Raw genomic sequence first — 23,423 nt, 5'->3', positions numbered from 1 at the left:
TACTATAATCTTATTAATGCTCTCTATATTTTATTACGCTCTATCAACGTCAAAGCCGCTCGAGAACGAAAGTTATCAACGTGCAATTTAAATATTAATTTAGTCCCGCAAAAGAAAAATTAATCGCGATTTTATTCATTAAAATCTAACCAGCCTGCACGTTTTCACCCGACGGCTCTTTGTCAAGAGTAATATTTATTTCGCTTCCTGATTTTAATTTCGTGTTCCCGCTAAACATTTGCGTTCAATCCGGACGCCGCCGCTCCGGTCCGCTCCGGGCTGCTCTGTTCCGCGGTCGGGCGCTGATTTTCATCGATTTTCATATTTTGGCATATGCATAATATATGACCGCAAGCCAGATTTATATGCCGCGATATGAATACACAATATCACTATACCAGAATAGATATTGTCATAATAATATGAAAATCAAATAAAGCTATAATGGACAAACTGGGCCAAGTAGTAACTTGGTCAATATTGAGTATTGCGCACGGAATTGGTTCGTCAATATGTGAACAGTAAGTCTCATTAATCAATTTTGAAAAATGGGATTTGTCAAGTCATCTTTACATCAAACATATAATTTAATAACTAATGACTTTTTTATATATACTCGTATATGTATTTTTGTCTTCGAGGAATAAAACTAACATTCAATAAATTTTGATCGGTTATGAAAACTAGAACTTTCATTATTCATTCCTTATAGACAAAATATTAAGCTTAATAAATTAGACTACGCCGTTTGCCAAAAACAAAAACAAATCAACACGTCTCTCTATTAACACGAATCAAATGCTTTTTGAATCATTCAAATCGGTTGGTCCAATTTCTCATTTGTTCCACTTTTTTTTCGTATCTTCGAAACGGCAGGACCTCCTTTTGCCAAAAATCAATCAGCGCGTCTCCCAGCCAATAAAAATCGAATGTTTTTAGTATCATTCAAATCGGTTGTCATTTAGTTCGCTAAATATTTAATTAATCGAAATGACCTGCCATATATTATTGGGGCTCTCGAACCAGATTTGATCACAGGCAAAATGAGCATATTTTTCTAGTGATCATATAAATTGTATGTAATATTTATAGAGTGATGATAACAAAAATAAATTCTACAAAGAAAATTTTCACGCTTCTAAATGTTGAATATTGGCTACCTTCAAACAGCATCAGAATGAGTTATTTGATTAATACTTATTACTTTGAAAATAATAACGTATAATTTAGAATGTGCTTCTTTAGAATTACACTCATTTGAGTCAACCTTTGCACTGAAAATATAAATTTTAAATATAAAACATTTAATGTAAATTATATTTTATATATGCACTCCTTTCCTTAAACTTGTAAAAATGCATTGCGAATTGTTTATTTCTAGAAAAATATTGTATTGCTAATAATTCTATTTTCTTTTATCATATAACTATTGAGAAACATTTCCCAAATAAGTACCTGTTATTCCACTTATTCAAGTATTTTGTTTACATAAATATTCAATATTTTTATATTTTGAACTTATTATGCATGTCTTTGCATATTGCAATAAACTATAAACGATCTTATATCGTTTAAATCAAATTTCGAACCCATGAAACAACTCGAGCATAATACTCTTTCAAAGTGAGAGACGCGAATGAAATCGCTGAAGAAATTGATCGCAGAAGGCGCTTATAACGCATTTAACAGGCTGATGTATATATATGACGTGGGTTTTGCATAGGATATTTGACACTTGCAAAGGGTTTAATATTAGGGATCAAAGTTCTTCTAACAAAATGTGTCTTAGACTATGAAACCGTACCCTACATCTTGGGCGTCTCCGTCAAATGAAAGGTGAACGTAATCTAATAAGGCGTATTGATGCGTTGTCAAGAATACGCCGAAAGAGTTTTACGGGCGAAATACTTCGAATAAATATTTCACGGATGTCTGACAGTGGGAAAAACGTCTCATAGGCTATTATTTACATATCGATTTAAAAATATACAAAAACGTAAAAAATATGTTTTTCTAGCTGCTTGCGAATAAGTGATTTTTGTGATATTTTATTGACGAATCATGGTACGTCCAGGTACTATTTCACTTTAATCAAGGTAGTTAGTTAATTATTTCTTCATTAATCAAATATAATAAAAGTAGCCAAATACGCAATAGTCTACATTAGAGAAGCTCCAATCGTGTTAAAATTATTTTGTCAATACTTTCATTTATATATACCTAATTTTTTTTTCAATTCAAAGACAATATATTTCAGTATATAAAAGTATGTACATTGCACTTTATAACATGGGTTTTTACCCGAAGGTATTGTATCCTTCATTGGATTTGATTTTACAAACAATAATTAATTCAAAATATATAAATAAATTAATATTTGTGTGACAAAAAAGAGGAATGAAAATTTATCCCCCAAAAAAAAATCACATAGCACTATTTATAATAACACATAATAACACAAAAAGAAGAAAAACATAATAAAAATTTATTCATTCTAAGGGAGAAAATTTGTATCGAGCCAATTTACGTTTACTGCTATGGGTCAATCAGTATATATTTTGGCATGGCGTGATTGCCATACCAAATACCGTCTCTTGTGTATTGGCCGAGGCCCGCGATGTTAATATTAGGATGATCCCCACATTTTAGGTAAAAATTTTTAGTAAGCTTTTTCATGTAGTCAAGTATTGTCGGTACGTCAGTCTGTTTGTGTATGTATTTTGAAGAGTAGTAATGTCTAGTCAGTGGGTCCCTTATTTTGTTAAGTACTATTCGTAGTGTCTTATTTTGTAATGTCTGTAGTTTCTGTAAGTTAGTCTTAGTCGTCGCGTTCCATGCAGGAGCGGCGTATGTCAGTAGTGGTCTTATTAGTGTCAAGTAAAGTGTCCGCTTGTTTTGCACGCTTAGCGGGCTGTTCTGGTTCAAGAGAGGTCTCAGTAGATTCAACATCCCGTAAGCCTGTCCAATTTTTGTATTAATATGTTTATATATACCTCCACCTGTGATTTATTTGTGTATTCAGCTATAACCAGCAGTTTTCTCATGCAGTTAATCACCAGTTTGAAAAAAAGTAATGCATTTTGTTAATACTAATAACACACATAAAATCACATATAATATGCTCATTATATATTTTTTTATATTTCATTGCCACTAATTAAAGGGCATAGTTTTGTTAGAAAAAAATACTCCAAATGCCATCAATGGTTAATGGGCTGGAAATCACAAGTTTGAATAGAAAATAAACTCCTAATATACAAGACAATCATTAAACCAATATGGTCATACGGTCTACAACTATGGGGTGCGGCCAGTAAATCGAACATAACTATTCTACAGAGGTTCAAAAACAATATTTTGAAAGAAAAGTACTTGTCCTGTATATTTTTAAATAAAAAAAAATTATATAAAGGAAAACTTTATCTACAGAATTCCAAGCAGTATCTAACTCATTTTCTTTGCAAGGTATAAACATATATCGTCAACCAATTCTAAGTAATATGACATTTAGAATAATGCAACTATATTAACTATGAGATAGTAATCTGTTTGAGACGAGTTCCTTAATAAAATATCTTTGGATTAGAGAGCATATGTACTTTTTGTAGAATTTTATTTTCCTAGTGGTACTTGAAAAATTCTAAAATATATTCATCAACTATTTTGATCTAATATAATTTATTATATGATAATTTTGGTTTAAAATATCTCTACTACAAATTTTTGTTCATCAGCAAGATTTCAATGTGATTTCCATGACTTCAAAAATTAATAAAATAATTATGATATATTAGTGAAACATATATACTCTATGTTTATAATTGTCAATGAACTTTAAAATTCATTCATAATATTAGAGTGTTTTATTTACTAAGTACAAGTCAATTTTTATGATGAAAGTGTTACAGTCATTTATCTGTCTAAATGTTCACTAAAAGTATTTATGTGAATAAAATGGAATATAATTAACATAATATCAATATGCGGTAAAATAGCTTTTTATTCTGATTTTCTATTATTTGTTTTATTATATATATATATATATATATATATATATATATATATATACATAAACTTATGCACTCCATATTTTATATTGCTAATATTATTTTTATATTTTACAGAGATCGAAAACAAATTATGAAATGTATTCCATTTTATTTTGTGTGGATAAAAACCAAACATGTAAAATATCGAAAATATTAGCATAAAATAATTGATGATCAGCAAATATATGATTTGATTAATTTTCAATAAAAAATAAACAATAATTGTAATAATAAAGTTGATTAATGTGAACGTATAAAACAGATTTAAAATGCTTTTATTTTTTAGCTACATTGATTTAAATTTGGAGCTTTTAACAAACTAATAACTGAATTAGTAATAGCAAAATTATACTAAAGATAGTATTATTGAACATATTTTATTATCAAAAAAGCACTTTAAATAAAACATGAAACCAAAAATTAACCTCCTGACATACTTCAATTGTAACGATGTGGAAATATATCTTATTTTTTATTTTTTATTATGTCCAATAGTTTCTGGTTTGTATAATAGTTATAGTTAATAGTTAAGATATTATTAGAATAATTCATAATCATTATTTTAGTTTAAAAATGCATGATATAAATTTTTTTATCAAAAATTTGTAAACTTATTAATTTTAAAAATTAATTTTACACATTTTACAATATTTGTACACATACTTTTTGATTTACTAGAGAAAGTATACATTAATATTTCTTTCTTTCGTATGAAACAACAGTAAATTTAAGATACAGTAAATGATATGCGGAAATGATATAGTAATGATACAGTAAATGATTTAATAATATATTAATTTAAATATCCAAAAATCAAACCTTTGTTAAATTTTTGATTCTGAACATGTACATACTAACAAGGTCACAAATCCCATTGCTAATCCAGTTGTTATATATAATCTATAACCCAATTATATCAGAAAATTGTTACATAAATGTACTACAGCATCTCAGTATAACGATATTGATTTTGAGCTCTACTTGTAATGTACTTATGTGAACAAGTTTTGCAGAATATGCCACGTTGCACAATTTACATAATATTATGCCATCATATGATACAAAAGACAATTCATTGTTATGTAACATGTGCATGAGAGTTTAGAATAAAGATGACATATTTAAAATTAATGAAATTTGGTATAACTATATTTATTATATGAACGAAGACACATAATACAATTTTGAATTTTAATATAGTTAAATAGACTAGTTAGTAATGTAAGTCCAAAAAATGGGAAAAGGGTAGGCACGAACTATGAAGGAAGATAGTAAGGCAGAAAATCTCTCTACCAACTAATTTTATAACATTATTGACAAAATAAGAAAATATGATGCGCTATATAATAATATACAATATAATAAAATAAAATTGTTAAGTGAACTTATAAAATGTATATGACTAATGTACGATAATACAATGTCAAAAAATTAACAATTAGAAAACGTAGTTTTAAACAAACGTCGTAGTAGATTCCATACAAAATAAATTATTCTTCAACTGTCTAGTTTTTGCAATGCTAAGAGAATGCTAACTAATGTTATTATGAAATTGCTAATGACTTGAGTTTAGAATCAACTAAAAATGCTATTTTACATATACTATTAAAATACTAAATATATTTTATTATGTATTGAAATGTAATTGATTACCTCTATGAGTAGCATAACCCAAAACCATGTTAAGTAAATTTTATTTTGATCTCAATAAATATAGTTTCAAATACGACTCGATATTATCTATTTCTATACTACAAAAAATGTAAAGGTATTATTTGTTACTTATATTACTATTTTTATCACTTGACAATTTGATAGACAAACAGATTTTTTTAAATAAATGAGAAGCAAAAATAAATTCTTAAAATAAAATATGAAAAAAATAGAAGCGAATACATAGTAGTAGAAAATATTGCATCAAATGTCCTATAAATATAATCACTTGTGAACCACATTTTCCCTTAAGGCAAATTCTCACATGTGTGAACAATCAACCTTATAAAGAAAAATTGCAATTTAGCAACTCATAAATTTTGACAATACAATTTTTAATTGTTCATAATTGTTCAAATATATGATTTGCTCTTGTTATTAAAAACTAATCAATGTAAGTTCCAGTCGATAACTCTAAAGCAAGTTTATAATATAATTAACTATATTGATTATTATGATTATGTATGTCATAAATGCTTAGACGATTATTTTCAAAGTTCAATGAATTTTTATAATTAAATCACTTATAGGCTTATAAAATTTTAGGTAGCTCGTTAAGACAAGAAACTTAAAAAACATGCAAAGTCGTATAAAAATCACCAAGGGAAATTTCAGCAATTATTAACATTGAAACAATTCAGTCAATCTGGATCATGAACTATCAGCACGATTCCCAACTATATTTCGAACGATTTTCAAAATTTCAAAATTTTATTAGGACATTTTTCTTCTTATTATTTTATTAGCACTTATCAATAACTTATACAACTACTACTAAAAAACAGCTCTGCCGATCTTTGCGCAAAACTAATCGAGTTCAAATTGATGGCTAAAGTTTTGAAATCGATGTAATGGCTTTTGAAAAAAAGAAAGAAACAATGTTGCCTCAAATACATCCTCTATGCAATTTTGATGTCACACATCCTTCTTGCAATTTTAATGTCACACGATATAGAAGGATTTGAAACGTCAAGTAGATAAAACTAGCAAATCGGATTTTCTGGTAAAAACAATTTTCGAAGTTAATCAAATCATGGACCAAAATGCACACAATCATAAATTGATTATTCGTATGTTCTATACATACGAGGAACTTCAATAAGTTTGATCGAATACTATATATAATTACTTTAATCCTAAAATATTGCATATATCATTAGATTAAAGAGCTTAAAAATAAATTAAAAATTAAAGTTAATTTATCTCGCTATTCAACATATTATTTCAGGAGCTTTGGCTAATGGTTCCGCTAAGCCGTCCCTTCCATTACGCTATAATGAGATATAACCTTATAAAACTAGTTAAATATTAAATGTTAATATACATTTCTAACGAAATGATATGTTCAGCAGTATACAGTTTGAAAACATGACATAATATTAAAATACTTCATAAAAAATAAATTGCTCAGCACCGCCAAGGCTATTAACAGAATGTAATTTTGAGCTTGCGCCAAATGTGTGCAGAACCCTTGTTGTATTACGACTCCCATAAAACTTTATCAGAGTGGTTATTCATAGAGGTTCCGAGCAAAGCCGTTATTTAAGTTAAGCAACTAACTCTATTTGAGACACTTTAATTTCTGTGTTGCATTTTCGCACAAATTCACCTGCAACCGGGGATGTGAATGTGAAGGGAACGCGAACTCATCCAGTAGAATTGTGTTTGTAGGTACTGGTAGGTACTCCGCAAGTTATATTATGCACGTACGCAAACGACAAGAATTAGTTTGATTGTCTCGGTGAAAATTTCAGGAAAGTTTACTATAGCCGTAGTCCAATTTGTGGTATGTTCACAGCTGCACATGATCTACATTTGTCGTAATACTGGATGGATAAATGAAACAAAGAGCTGCAATAATAATTAGTAAAATAATTCTTGTTTGTTTTCTCATGTTTGTAGCTTAGAAACGTGTGTTCTCGATGTCATTTGAACTTTATAACAAATTTCATTAAATTGAGTGATCAACAATCACATGATCGCTTTCTAATGTGTTTTGGACCCTTTCTCCTTCTTGGAAATATTTAAACTTACCACATCCTTTTTCATCCAACTAGAATTTTTTTTGAAAACTTCAGTAAAAAAACAAGTAGTGTTTGGCATGGGCCTTAAGGCAAATTGCTGGAACTTTCCGCAGCGTAACAAAATTTTCGAGGAATATTAAATGTTTTCAAATAGATTATTATAAACAATGTTACGCTGTCTAAAAAATGCGTACATACAAAAAAAAAACACACACACACATCCATTTTTTCTGAGATATGCCAAAATGTTCAGAAAGCTTCAGAACGTGAAGATATGCAAAAATTTTCATTTTTGATTACTATAACTGCTCTAACGGTGAATTAATAAGTACACATATTATCTTACTGAAACCCCCACGTGATATTTTTCAAAATAGCTTTTCCAAACATATCTGCAAAAACTAATAATATCATCACAAATAGGAAAGGACAACTATTAAGTTGCCTTCTAATAAAATAAGTAACAAAAATAAAAAAGGCAACCATTGGATTGACTTCTAATAGTAAAAAATATCACATTAGTTCATAGAATAACCAAAATTCTCATTGCAGTGTGAAAATTAAGCAAAATAAAATATAACAAATTAAGAAATTAATTACCATATAGAATTATATCATATGAATTATTTTCTATTAGTACTGAGTATTCTATTTAGCTAGGTAAGTTGATATTAGCAAAAAATCTAGTCTAATAACACTTGTTTTTAGCATAGAGACGCATTTTTCTTGAATTAAAGTGTTTTGAAGTTTGTGATTGTGATATCTTATATATAATTTTGCGAAAAGTTCAAAAAAGTTATAGAGATATAACTTAATGTAATATAGAGATAACTGACTTAAGTAATATAGAGATATTTATGATTAGTATATTTTTTTCAGTATTAAGTATTGATTTCTGCAACTAGAGTGGAAAACTGATGATATTTATTTTCTTATAACAATATAGAATAAAAACTTTTTTGCAATATTGAATTCATTGCAAAACTCCATTTAAGAACCTGCCTTCGGTTAAACAAAATAAAATAAATTTAATTTAATGAAAGAATATATTATTAAACGCAATTTCAGCTTGTGAAGCTCGTTGAATAAATAACTACTCTCTATACTTTATTTATTTTACTGGATTTTTTCAGTAACAGAAGTATATTATATATGCCACAATTAGAATTAATTGTCAATCAAAAACTAGTTGGTATAAGTATTTTGCCTTGAGGCAAGTTACATGAACTTTTCGATATGTGTGAATAATCGACATAATCCATGATACTTAAATTAATTTATTAGTGTTTAAAAGTATTCCGAGTAGATTTATTATACATAATTGAAAACGAACAAACACATTAACTCGGAGTATTTTCTTGAAGCAAATTTTCAAAAATCAATAATTTTTATAACTGAACCAGTTTCCACAGGACTTCAATGGTTTAGTATGTTCATTAAGACTAAGTACACTATCGTTATACCAAGTACGAGTTTTTGCAAACTATGACAAATTTTCAAAATTGAACGACTTGTCGTAGGGCCGTAATATTTTAGTAAGTTCTATAATACCATGATATATATCGGCAAAAAAATTCCATAAAAATCGGCTTAATTTTTTTTTCAACAGTTAATTACAAGAAAACGGCTCGGTAGATTTTCACCTAAAACTAATCAGCATCATTCCCAACTAATATCTTTTGAACACTTTTTGATTTTTTAAAATTGATTCGGTAGTATGAGATTAAATGTGGACGAAAAGTGTAACACTTTTTTCCAAATTACAAAGAAACGGTTTGGCAGATCGTTGCACAAAACTGATAAACGATAGTCCTCATTAGGATATATCGAATGGCTTTTAAATTTTTAAAATTAGTCCAGCCGTTTTTGATAAAACTCGATTTACGGCAAAAAATCTGTTCACATACACGCACACACATACACACATACATACTTTTTCCAAATTTGGTCTCATTCGATTCAGAATGGCTTGAAATGTCGAGTAAACATAAAATTTGCAAATCGGATTTTTTGATGAAAAACTTCGGGAGGTTAAAATATATCAAAACTTAGACGAATAGTTTCTAGTCAAATTTTTGAATCTTATACATATACTTTAGTAAAAATACTAAACGAGCATTTTAGCTCAAAAATTTTCACATTTTTATTGTTAGAGTTTGTAGTATATATTTAAAATAAATTAAGAAAATACTTTTATTACTATATATATATATATATATATATATATATATATATATATATATATATCTTTATAGCATATTAAAAAAAATGATTTTGCTAATGTTGCTAATACATTACTGTACCTTGAAGCCAAAACGTATGCAACCATGAATACTATTTGATTGTTAAATTATATCAATTTCAGGAGGAAATATTAATATATAATTGCTTTTATTTTTGCAAGGAAAAATCAATGATTGAACAATTGTTTATATAAAAGCGCATTTTTATAAAAACGTTCATATTTAAGCGCATAAAAACGTTGAAATTTATATAATTACATATGCTATTTTATAATATTTAACATGATAATATATTAGCAAAAATGTAAATTATACTTTATGTTTATGTAGTGAAACCATATTACATTATTTACTGGAATTTAATTAATAATGTCAACTTTTGAAATGTTTTTATTTATATTGCCATCATTTTAATTAAATATAAATTTACCTTGATAGGCTGATATCAAATCTGGTGTACCTATACATAAATTTTGAATTCAGTTTAATTAACATTTTGTCCTTCTTAATATATTAAATGCTACAATAGACTGTTAAATATAGTATACCAGTATTTAATAATCATAATAGTATTGAAAGAGCTACTTATGTGGAAAAACATTATTTTGCGCATACCATAATATATAAAACATATTGCTCCACGACTTAATGTTTATCTCTGCAAATAAAGTCATTTCATGGCATCTAAAAGTGCATATAAAAATAGAAACATCAAATTAGCTTCTCTACTCACTCGGTGCATTATGTAACATATTTTATTACAAAGTAAATAAATTGCTTCTATCCTGTCTCAAAGTGTTCTTACATAAACAAAATGCGTGCACTTATAGTTTTAATAAAAGTTGAACCTAAACAAGTCGAGAAAGCTTTAAAGTTGATAGATTTCACTAGAAATTCACCTGACAATACTAAACTAGATATTACAAGATACTTGTTCAACTTGAACCTTTGAGTTTTTATCTAAAACTCTAGCTCTTGTTCCGTAGTACACTTTTTGTTTTATTCGTTTGTCAGGCTTAACGTTGAGATTACTCAAAGTAATCCGCGAGAAGATTAGCATAGACTTATAAAATTCCAAAAAATGTAATAAAACGAACTTCTTTCGTTGGTGCTGCCTTGAAAATAGAATACTCTAAGCGGGCGAAAGATTAAAGAAATACTTTGTTTTTTCAATTTGCTCGTGTTAAAAAAGCATGAGAAACGGTTTTGCATATTGAACTATTAGATAGAGAAATTTTTACTAGACAAGTTAGTGTGTGATAAGTATGAAAATGAATCTTTTAGCAGTTATAAATTCGTGTCTGCTTCTATCAATTCTTTATTTATTCGATTTACCCCAATTTTAACGAAATTGTACTTTCAACTCAAGTTTGATATTAGGACATGTATATAAATATTATTTTAAAAGATTATTTTAAAATCCATAAGTTTTGCTTATAGTCCTCGTCTTCACTCTGTACAACAATAATGAAAAAACTAGTGAGGCGCATGGCATCGTGCCTTAAGGCAAATTGCTGGAACTTTCCGTACCAAAAATTATTGTTTTTTTTTAAAACGATTAAAATTTTTGAAAATATTTTACTTCGAAAAAAATAGATTTTTGAGAAACTATAAATTTGACAAAAAATTGCTTTTTTTAAAAAAGGTTTTATTTTTTTTTGACATATTTTGGAAATTTTAAACTTTTTTTCACAGCAATCGTACTGCTTTAACTGCATAGAGACAAAATATCGAAGCGCCGCGTCGCCGTCTATCGGATAAACATTGGTACGGAACCCATAGGAATGTAAACAAAATTTATACTTATTGTTAAAATCTCTATAAAATATCAGATAATTTTATGTGCATATGTCTAATGATCATTTTTGACCGCCAAATGGCATTTTTTTTACTTTCTCCATTAGATCTCCGAAACCACTAGACCTGCCTTCATGAAAATTTGATCAATCGGACGCTCCGTTCTCTTAAAAACTGAGTTACCATTTTCGGCACTTTTTGCCCCGTATCTTCGGAACCGCTTGACTTGCCTTTGCCAGAAACTAATCAGCACGTGTCCTTATCAGTACGAATCAAATGTTTTTTGAATTATTCAAATCGGTTGATCGGTGTTCCCGAAATCGTCGACGAAAATTTGTATCCGCACACACACACGCACACACACATACATGCATCCATTTTTTCTAAGGTTTGCCAAAATATTCAGAAACCTTTGAAACGTAAAGATATATAAAATTTTTCATTTTCGATTTTTTTGCAATTACTATAACTTGCCCTACGGTAAGTTAATTAAGACTAAATACATGCATAAATAGGCTATCTCAAATTTTATTTTAGTGAGGATCCAACAATCACGTGATTGCTTTTTTAGGATATTTGAATCCCTCTCCTTCTTGAAAATATTTAGAATTACCACCTTTTCCCTCACCTAATTTTATGTATATTTTTAGTTTCTCGAAAAGCTCATAAAATTTTTAATATTATTTGAATTTTTTAGAAAATTGTTTTAGACAAGTCAATATGTGATAAGTATAAAGAAGGAACTTGTAGCAATTGTAGATTTGCGATAGTCTTATTGCAAATTTTAAATAACTTTAGTATTTATTTATTCGATTTACCTGAACTCTAACAGAATTCTACTTTAAACTCAATATAATAAATAATATTTAAGCATTTATAAAATCAAATTTTAAAAATTTATTTTAAAATTCACAAGTTTTGAAAAAAAAGACTAAATACATGTTTAATTAGACGTATGTTGAGTTTGTAAGTAATAGCATGTCTATTACTTACAATACGAAATGAGATTTAGCACATTTAAATGTGCCAATATTTAAAATTTTATATATTTTTTAAAACTAAACCACTTTTTTGTAGATTCATGATATTTTAGTATGTTCTTTAATATCTCTCAATATATTTAATATCTTTATAAAAGGTTATGTTAAAACCGTTTCTTTTTTTCTTAAAAAATTATGAATCAGTTCACTATTTAGCAAAATCGAGGATAAAAATATTTTCAAAAAAATGGTCAAATAAAATCGGTACAGCTGTTTTTATAGCTCAAGCGATCGACAATGACTTAGAAATTTGAAATACATACAATTTGGAAGTCGAATTTTTTGGTGAAAACTTAAATTTCACGTTCCTAAAGTTTATATATTATTATTATAAAATTTAAAAAATAATTAAGTACAAATGGTTATATATATTGTGATTATATATTCAGAATATCAAAGTAAAAATGTAATAATTAAATTGTTATGTATCGATAATTAAATATCTGTTATTACTTTAATAATCTTATTGACTACATGCAACATAGTCAATGTGTATAATAAAGTACAAATATTGTATTAGTATTTTAATTAATGTAGATAATATCGATATGTATCTAGAACATCTATTTCATTTTCAAATATAAATACAAAATATAAATTTATAAATTCTACTTAATATTTATTGTAATAACTTATTACAATATACACAAAATAATTCCCTGTATGCATAGTTTATGGAAGTACGAATTTATAATAATGTAGTACTATAGACGTTGTAAATTTAATGCATTAAGTCTAGTAAAACATCTCACCACTAAAACCTCTATAATATTCCTTAGTGGAAATTTAATTATACAAATGGTTTTCGAATTTATAACAGGACGGAACACATTGAGCACTATATATTCTTAGTTCGTACATACGCAATTTAGTAGGAGAGCAATAGTAAAAGTAGTATTCAAATATAAAAAAAACTTACTATATTTACACCATATCTACAATCTTATATACTTTGATTCATTTTATTGTAATATTGATATGTTTGATTATTTGTGGTTGTTAAACTTTGCAAGAAAATACAATTTTCATCCTAAAACTCTCGCTCGATCTTAAAAATAAGCTAGAACATGCTTCCGTTGATCAAGAGATTTAAATATTATTAAAAAAATTAAAAATCCTCTTTTAATTAAAGTTATGGTTTTAAGAATAACGTTTGATTCGCTTTATTTTTTCCTCAAAAATATATTATAGTTCTAATTTTATTATTAGATATTGTGTATGAATAGCAAGGCACTTGCGAGAAAATTTCAAGATAAATTTAAATTTGATATAGCTACAATTTATTGTAAAGTTTTGACCGATCTTTATCCAAAACAAGTCAGCACGATTCCCAAATAATATCTTTCGAATAGTTTCTGAATTTTTAAAATCGAGTCAAAATTTTTGGCTAAAACGTGGACATTAGTTTTTCACTTTTCTCTTAATTACTAAGAAACGGCCCGGCCGATCGTCGACCGTTTTTGAGAAAAAGTCGATTTAAGGTAAAAAATCTGTTTACATACACACACATATGTATATATAAACTTTTTTCCAAATATGGTCTCATTAGATTCAAAATGGCTTTAAACGTCGAGAAAACATAAAATTAGCAAATCGGATTTTTCTTATGAAACTTGGGTTGTGCCAGGTTACGGTAGTGACAGTTATCATAATAGCTTAAAATATACTAATTTTGATTACTAGACAAAATTATGGATGATGAAAAAAACGTGGCACAACCGTACCCAGTCCCTTGAACATCACGAAATATTTAACATATAGTAAAAAAAGAGTTGCAAAGGGATAAAAATTTAGCATAAAAGATAAAAATTATTCCAGCAGAGCACTATTTGTTCAATACTTAATACTGGCTTATCCCGCCGGGGTTTTTACAAAGAAAATAATGCTATCTTTCGCTATATATCTTGAAGACAAAATAGCAAATATAGAAATTATTTGGCAGAGCTCTTGGTCTTTTGGGGTATACCCGCCGGTAGTAGTAATAAATACCTACCAGTTAGTATACGCATATCCATATATTATTAATCGCGGCCATATGACGCGCCCAACTAGTGATGGGTAATAATGTCGAACAATTTTATAACATTTTTATAGTAAATCAATAAAAAACAAATAAAATATCATTTGTTAAGCTTAGCAATTTCAGTTTATCGATGAAGATGAATATTGAAAAATGTAAATGACATATTCGAGCAAATATTTAATAGTTAGACCCAGCTCACGAACCTGCTCTAGAAAAGTTCTACCCATTATTAATTTATCATAATAGATATAGTACTTTTGAAAAGTTTGAAATGTTCTCAATTCCAGAAGATATCTTGAGCAATTTTTTTTATGAATTACTACGATAAATAAATCAATTGTTTATAGATTCTCAAATTTATTTTCAAATTAAATTTAAAAACTGATTTTGAAATTAATCTAAAAGTCGGATACTTGGTGATTACTAAGTAATTATTTCTAATGTGATGTGAATTTTGTAAATATAATTAAGCGAATAATAGCAAACCACCAAAAAGATAGCCAACTAATTGATATAAAGAAAATTAAATAATGAAAACTTAATACATTGTGTGAAATGTGGTTTTTTAAGTCTGTTCTTTGACCGAAATTTAAAATAAAACACGAGCGTCTAATTTTAGTCTCCTTAATCTTAATTTTTAATCTTAAATAAGCAGATAAATATTATAAACTAGTTGGTATCGGTATTTTGCCTTGAGGAAAGTTACATAAACTTTCCGATATGTGTAAATAATCGACTTAGTCAATAAAAAATAAATTAATTTATGAGTGATTAAAAGTATTCCAAAGTATTATAGTATAGTATATATAATTGAAAACGAACGAACATGTTAAAACTAGTAGTACTTTCTAGAAGCAAATTTTCACAAATCATTAATTTTTATAATTGAACCAATTTCCGTAGTACTTTAATGATTTAGTATGTTTATTAAGACCAAGTACTCTATCATTAAATCGTCTAATTTTAATTTTAACAAACGTCAAAAAAAAACTACTCATTTTCTCAAAATAATGAATTTTTGAAATTAGACTACTTGTCGTAAGGCTGTAATATTTCAGTAAGTTCTATAAGACCATGATATATAGCCAAAAAAAAGTTCTATAAAAATCGGCTTAAATTTGTTTTTTCAACAGTTAATTACAAGAAAAAGGTCCGGTAGATTTTCACCTAGAACTAATCAGTATCATTCCCAACTAATATCTTTCAAACAGTTTTTGATTTTTCAAACTTGATTCGTTAGTATGAGCTTAAATGGGGATAAAAAGTTCAACACTTTTTTTCAAATTACAGAGAAACGGCTCGGCAGATCGTCGGACAAAACTGACAAACCATAACCCACATCGAGATACATCAAATGGCTTTTAAATTTCTGAAATCGGTTTAGGCGTTTTTGAGCAAACATCGAGAAAGGTCTAATTTTGATAAATACTGAAAAAACGATACTAATTTTTGCAAACTTTGAAGAATTTTCAAAATTAAACGACTTGTCGTAGGGCCGTATTTATATTAGTACGATCTATACGACTATGGTATCTACCGTCAAAAAAAATCATGAAAATCGTCGAAAAAAAGTTTTTAACACTTTATTACAAGAAAACGGCCCAACCGATTTTTACCAAAAACTAATCAGCATGATTCCCAACCAATATGTGAAGTCCCAACCAATTTTTTAATTTTCAAAATCAATTCAGAATTGCGGGCCAAAACTTAGATTTTCACCTAAAACTAATCAGTATCATTCCCAACTTTTGTCTTACGAACTGTTTAATTTTTTAGAATCGATTCGGTAATATTAGCTTATATGTGGACGAAAAGTTTAACTGTTTTTTTTTTTAAATTTCAAGAGGGAAACGATAATCCTCATCGAGATACATCAAATGGCTTTTAAATTTTGAAATCGGTGCGGTCGTTTTTGAAAAAAAGTCGATTTACGGCAAAAAATCTGTTCACATACACACGCACGCACACACACATACACATCCTTTTTCCAAATTTAGTCTTATTGGATTCAGTCAATGGCTTGAAACGTCGAGAAAACATAAAATTAGCGAACCGGAATTTTTTATGAAAACAAACTTCTTCTCTGGGAAGTTAAAAAAAAAAGATGAAAAATAACTAATTATCGATTGTTCCAACTTTTATAATCGACTTTCTTCCACCATCCTCGATCATCTTCCAGCCCTACGCACACGTCTAGGCCGCATATTTTGTACAGATAACATATTTATGTGTGCGTGTCAGGGATTTCGGTTTATAACCCAAAACGCAGCTCGCGAACCCGCCATGGGAACTATATTACCGAATGTATTTTGTGTAATAATAAATTTATACGTGCCAGCGCATGCTTATTAAACATATATGGATTTATCGTGCAATTTGATGGCGGAATTATAGGCGGGCGCGACACAGGTAACAGGCAGCTTTTGTCAGAGCTTTTATCAAAGCACCATTAACTGCTGAATTTTTTGCGATAAAATTAATTTGAAAATTATATTTAGTGAGAGATTATTAGTTGATGCTGTAGGTAATGGAGAGTTGTGTAGTTTTGATTTATGTGCAATGATACCCCAGTCTAGCATATTGGATAGTTATATAAATAGATATCCATTAGATGTACGTCGAATTATATTTACATTCATGAATACACGTATGCAAATTATTTACACTTATTTGTAATGAAGCATGCATAGCATGATTTTCATATTATTTTTTATTGGATTTTCTACAAACAAAATATTCAGGAAGTTCTAAAACTATATGCGTAGGTTCCATTTCATTATTTTGCTACGTGCATAAGATATAATTAATTTAGAGATGATTTAGTAATCACTGACAATTAATATAAAAACCACGTAGAAACAATATGTCAATTGATATACTTTTTTGCCATGTGATGTATTCAAACTGCTCATCTATTGTCACTTGATGTTTATAAAGCATTTGATATAAACTATTTTATAACGTAGTAAAGTTCTTCGCTATATTTGTATAGATTATTCATATAACTGTTACAGGTTACACTGATTAGAAGAATACCTACTTTATCTAAAAACTACTATTGTTATTAATATGTTCAATATTGAAAAAATATGACAACAAAAACATCCATTAACTGCATAGTTATACATAATATAAACTTATATATATAAAGAAGTATATTTATTCACTAAATGCAATTGTATAGATATTATATTTTTAAGGATTAATTTTATAAAATGATCCGAGCTTTAAAAAAACATTTTCCAAACGCCTTTTAATTGTTGAATCTATCTGATTATAATAGTATAGATATAGTCCAGTCATTTAAGCTTAAATTAGGAATGAAAGAATCTCGGAATTCGAGATACCCAGCTGTAAGTATACATATATATATACAATACGTAAGTATACATATATATATATATATACAATACTTGTCTATTGAAACAAAAAAGTAAGAAACATATGGTAGGGTGTACCTAACTTTTTAGTGTCAATATACAAGTATTTAGAGACTTACAGCTGGGAATCTCGATTTCCGAAGTGAACTTACAATAATGACTGAACTAATACTTATATCTTCATTGATAAACTAAAACTACTATGCTTAGCAAATAATATTTTATAAAATTTTCCATCACTAATAAGTATAATAATTATAATATTTAAAAGAATATAAATGATTGCATGTTTTTCATCTTATAATTAAATAGTATTTTTTTCTGCAAATCAGTTACAATCAATCTCTACAAATCAGTTACAGATTGCATATATTGTACTTGGGCGATTAGTTTTTTCTCCAATATTTAAGCATTGCAATAAGTAACAAGAATAAAACATTTTATTGGCCAAAAGTCTACACGAGGAATTTCGGAGCCAATAAATAAAATGTATATAATCGTTTTGCAAATTATTACGACTATTTGAAATATTAGATATTTGAAATTATCACAAATTCATACTTGTTTATCCATGCAAATGCTCTAATTATGACAATTCAGAATACATAATTATGAATAATATTATTTACTCAAAATTCTAGCTCGTACTATAGAAATGTTAAAAATTTAAAGCCTAAATAGACAAAAATTTCTTTAGAATTCACCTATTTAATATTTAATTACATTATATGTAACCTGCAACTGATTTGTAAAGACTGATTTTAGCTGATTTGTAGATCAAATTTACTATTAAATTCTAAGATGAAGAACATGCAACAATTTATAATCTTTTAAATACACTAATGTTTTAATTATTATACTTATTAGTGATGGGCAATACAACCGAATAACTTTATCGCATTTTTATATAAATTTTATAAAACGGAGTACCCAGCAAGGGCTGTTCAAATTGTTTCAGTTTCCCACAATTTGATCAGCCCTAACACAAACATTACACACACGCACACGCACACACACACATATATATAAATATATATATATATATATATATATATATATATATATATATACAGTAGCGGCGCTAGGCGTCGGCGGTGTCGGCGGCCCCGAAATTTTTTTTTATTATTTAAAGTTTAGTATTTAATTTTTATTTAGTTTTTTTTATGCTGATGTGCGAGTAAAGAATGTGATTAGTGGTTTATGGGCACTCTCATTTGACTATCTTATCTCCTATGGACACTATCTAATATCGTCTGTCATCACTATAAATGATTAAATCTAAATAACTTCGCTTCAAATAACTTATATATATATATATATATATATATATAATATATATATATATATATATATATACATATATATATATTCCTAAGTATGCATGTACGTCTGTGAGATTATATAAGCATATTTAAGTTCAAATTTTAGAAGTTTTTTGAACTATTTTGAACTATATAATTGACAGTTGTACCCCAAACATGGCACGTGAGAGTTATTGTATTGTGAGGTTCAAAATTAATATATGTGACTATCCATTTCCTCGAATTACTCAGAAATTCCGTCATAATTTTCCCGAACATCGCCATAAACAAGTATCTCACGTCCCTATTCTCTCTTAATTCGCGTTAATTTCCGTCGACGCAACTGACAAATAGTCGTCGTTAATAATCCATGTGTAATAACCGCAATTTCGATATCTTCGGGACGGCACGTACCTACAGCCAGAGAGACTGTCTTATAGATTGCATAATTTGTTACCGAGTCGAAATCACTGGCCATATATCAAGCGCAAGCAAATAGCATGCTAATAGCCGGGCACGCCTTAGTAATGTCCTTTCTTACCCACACTGTATCATAACCCACAGGATGGCCGCCTCGTCTTAATGCCCGACCGATGACACTTACACATTCGAACCACATCCTGGAATAGGAAGACTATAGTCCATTTGAATATGTTGCGATGTGATTAGAGAGAATACTACGACCCGGACTTAGCATACAACGTGGATGGAAGAAAATTATTTTGTGCTCTGCTGAACTACATTAATGGCTCGTGGTTTAGTTTATAAACCAGTACATTTGGTACAAACTTTTCATTATACAATTGTAAATTTATATATTACAAGCATACGAGTGAATAAAAATCATTTTTGTAGTCATTCTTGAAAATATTTGAATTTATTAAATAGTTGAAATTACTAAATCTTATGGTATAAGAAGATTGAAACGACAATGGCCTTTAGACTTAGTCTTAGATTAGGTCTAATATAATATTATTATAGCAATTGTTAAACTGAGAAGATCTCATTGGAGCTCTTCTTAGGCTTCGCTCTTACATTGTCATTTTAGCTCATAGGAATCTTAATGTATTTCTGATTGCTAAATAAATGAGTTAAAAAAAAAAAAAAAAAAAAAAAAATCTTGAAAATATGCAAAGAATTCCGATGACACTTACATATTCGAACCACACCCTGGAATAGCCGTCCATTGAATATGTTGCGCTGTGATTAGAGAGCAAAACCATGACCCGGACTTGTCATACGAGGATTGGAAGAAAATGATTTTATGCTATGCTGAAATACATTAACGGCTCGTGATTTAGTTGTATTCATCAGTACATTTGGTATAAACTTTTTATGGTACAATTGTCACAGCATACGAGTGAAAAAAGTCACTTTTTGTAGCGTTTCTTAAAAATATGCAAACAATTCCGATGACACACATTTGAACCACATCCTGGAATAGGAAGACTACTAGTCCATTTGAGTATGTTGCAATGTGATTAGAGAGAATACTATGACCCGGACTTGGCATACGACGATTGGAATAAAATTATTTTATGTTCTGCTGTAATACATTAATGGCTTGTGGTTTAGTTATTAACCAGTACATTTGGTGGAAACTTTTTATGATACATTTGTAAATCTATCGATCATATGCATACAAGTGAACAAACTTTATTTTTGCAGTTATTCTTAAAAATAATTCCTTTGACACTTATATATTCGAACCACATCCTGGAATAGGAATACTAGTCCATTTGAATATGTTGCGATGTGATTAGAGAGAATACTACGACCCGGACTTGGCGTACGACGATTGGAAGAAAATTATTTATGCTCTGCTGAAATACATTAATGTTTCGTGGTTTAGTTTATGAACCAGTACACTTGGTATAAAAATTTCATCGTGCAATGGTAAACCTCTTCGTTTGTGACCAAAGGGAGTAAACGACATTAATTTTTGTAGTTGTTCTAAAAATATGCAAATAGTTTCTGTCTAAGTTTCATCTTGGGAGTTACTGCATTGTTATACTGTTAAATGTTATGCATGGTTTATACATAAACAATATGAATCATGTAATGTGTTAAAATTCGTTAAATATATTATGATGATTGTTTAGTTTAAGTGAGCACAGATGCACGTGCAAATCATATAAATTTTTCCTATATATATATATATATATATATATATATATTTCTATAGCCTAAGTAAATACGTTGCATCCTTTTTATATTTTATTAACAATTTATCCTTGCAATAAACCATGTGCTCTTCTAAAGAATTATGACAGGTCAACTGCAAACTTTCGTATTTATACGGATTATACAAAAATCGCAAAATTTTGTATGTATTAGGGTGTAAGTGTTTTGTATGTCATCCCATCCAGGCAGCGTAATTTTAGTATAATAATTTTTGTATTATATTTTAAAATTTATAATTTAGTATTCAGTTAGTCGCGACACTAGGCACATCAAAAGTGTAGTAATTATTAATATACGAGGTGATATCGGCAAAGGCAGCAGTAAGTTGTTATTGACGCCCTTAACATGTAATAAATGTAAGAAAACTTGTAACAGCTCATTTTCAACTACGTTATGGTTGTTTAACCTTTGCGATCGAATTAAATTTGAAGAAGCGTATCTTTCTACCCGGAATTATTTTTCGTTGATAGAGCAGGACACGCAAGTTTAATATGCGTAAACAATATTTATTAATAGTTATGTGACTTTGTGTACATTTTTATTCAATACGCATAACTAGTGTTGTTTGTGTATAAAAGTTATGTTTTATAATTACTGCATACTGTATAAATGCAGATAACACTCGATTCAAATGGTTCCTTGCTTTGGTGTCAGAAAGCAGACTTACGACCGGAACGCTAAAATGGCTTTGATGGCTAAAAGTAGACAAACGACCGCAAGAACTTAACAGGTAGTTTTTACCTTACTTTCTGAACATCAATAAGAACTTAACAGGTGCATGAAAATTAAGAAAGATTGCCCTCAATAACATACTTTTAGAATGCATTTCTATCTAATATTTTATTCTAGTATTTTAGATTCTAGAAATTATTAAATGTTGATGTTATGCCATTAATTTAAAGCTGTAAATAACGGTGGAAAGCTATTTTCACTAAAAACGAAATAAACAATAGAACAATACCTATAACTTGATATCTATTGTCTACATGGGTATCACGAATCTAGAATTCTGTGATCGCAATGCCAAAGCTCTTAGCTCTTAGCCAATACAATTCCGTTTAAATTAAATTATTGCAAATTTATGATAGCATAAATACTTTTTGTATTACTAATTTTAGAGCAAAACATGATAATTATCATTATATTATTTCCACTTGAAAAACGCAACTTCAGATCCGTCAATAATTCTTCATGGCAACCCGTACATCACACCTTGATATACGCTATCACTCGATGCTTATTATATCTACATTTGGTAAAAATCGATTTGTTAAATTTTATAATACGTTTAAATATATATTTTCTTTTTTAATTATTTGAGCAGAATTTAAGAGTCATACAAGCTGTTGCGCTGATTTGTTTTAATACAACACATAATACTAGTCGTATCTACAGATACCCGTTCAGTTATCCTATTCTGTGTGATGATTTACTATTATATTTCTGTAATAAGACAAATATTTATTATTGCAGCAATGCTGGATCAAGAGCTATTTTCATTTGCAACCATATTGCTACCAATATTTCCAAATGAAAACTGTTGTCACCATTGCTTGACAACAAGATGCTTAAAGTGGGAAGAATCTGGTACCTCCGATGATTCAGACCCAGTCTTTCTAGCCACTTACCTACAAGCCAACCAACAATGATAATTTTGCCTTTGTTTTTT

At 28.4% G+C, this 23,423-nt stretch overlaps 1 protein-coding gene across 1 annotated transcript in view; it reads left to right on the top strand.

Moving 5' to 3' along the window:
• Window positions 1–23,403, top strand: part of LOC113371115 — a 97,595-nt gene extending 74,192 nt beyond the window's left edge. Inside the window, exon 7 of the mRNA XM_026611761.1 lies at window positions 23,228–23,403. Within this exon, the coding sequence (XP_026467546.1) occupies window positions 23,228–23,403 (176 nt within the window). The remainder of the gene's footprint in view (window positions 1–23,227) is intronic.
• Window positions 23,404–23,423: the final 20 nt, after the last annotated feature.

This window comes from Ctenocephalides felis, unplaced genomic scaffold, assembly GCF_003426905.1.
Source record: "Ctenocephalides felis isolate EL2017-DRISC unplaced genomic scaffold, ASM342690v1 CF-g0.4_SCAFFOLD_01492, whole genome shotgun sequence".
Taxonomy (NCBI): Eukaryota; Metazoa; Arthropoda; class Insecta; order Siphonaptera; family Pulicidae; genus Ctenocephalides; species Ctenocephalides felis.
The sequence above is the reverse complement of the archived record's forward strand: the minus strand, read 5'-3'. Positions and strand labels throughout refer to the sequence as shown.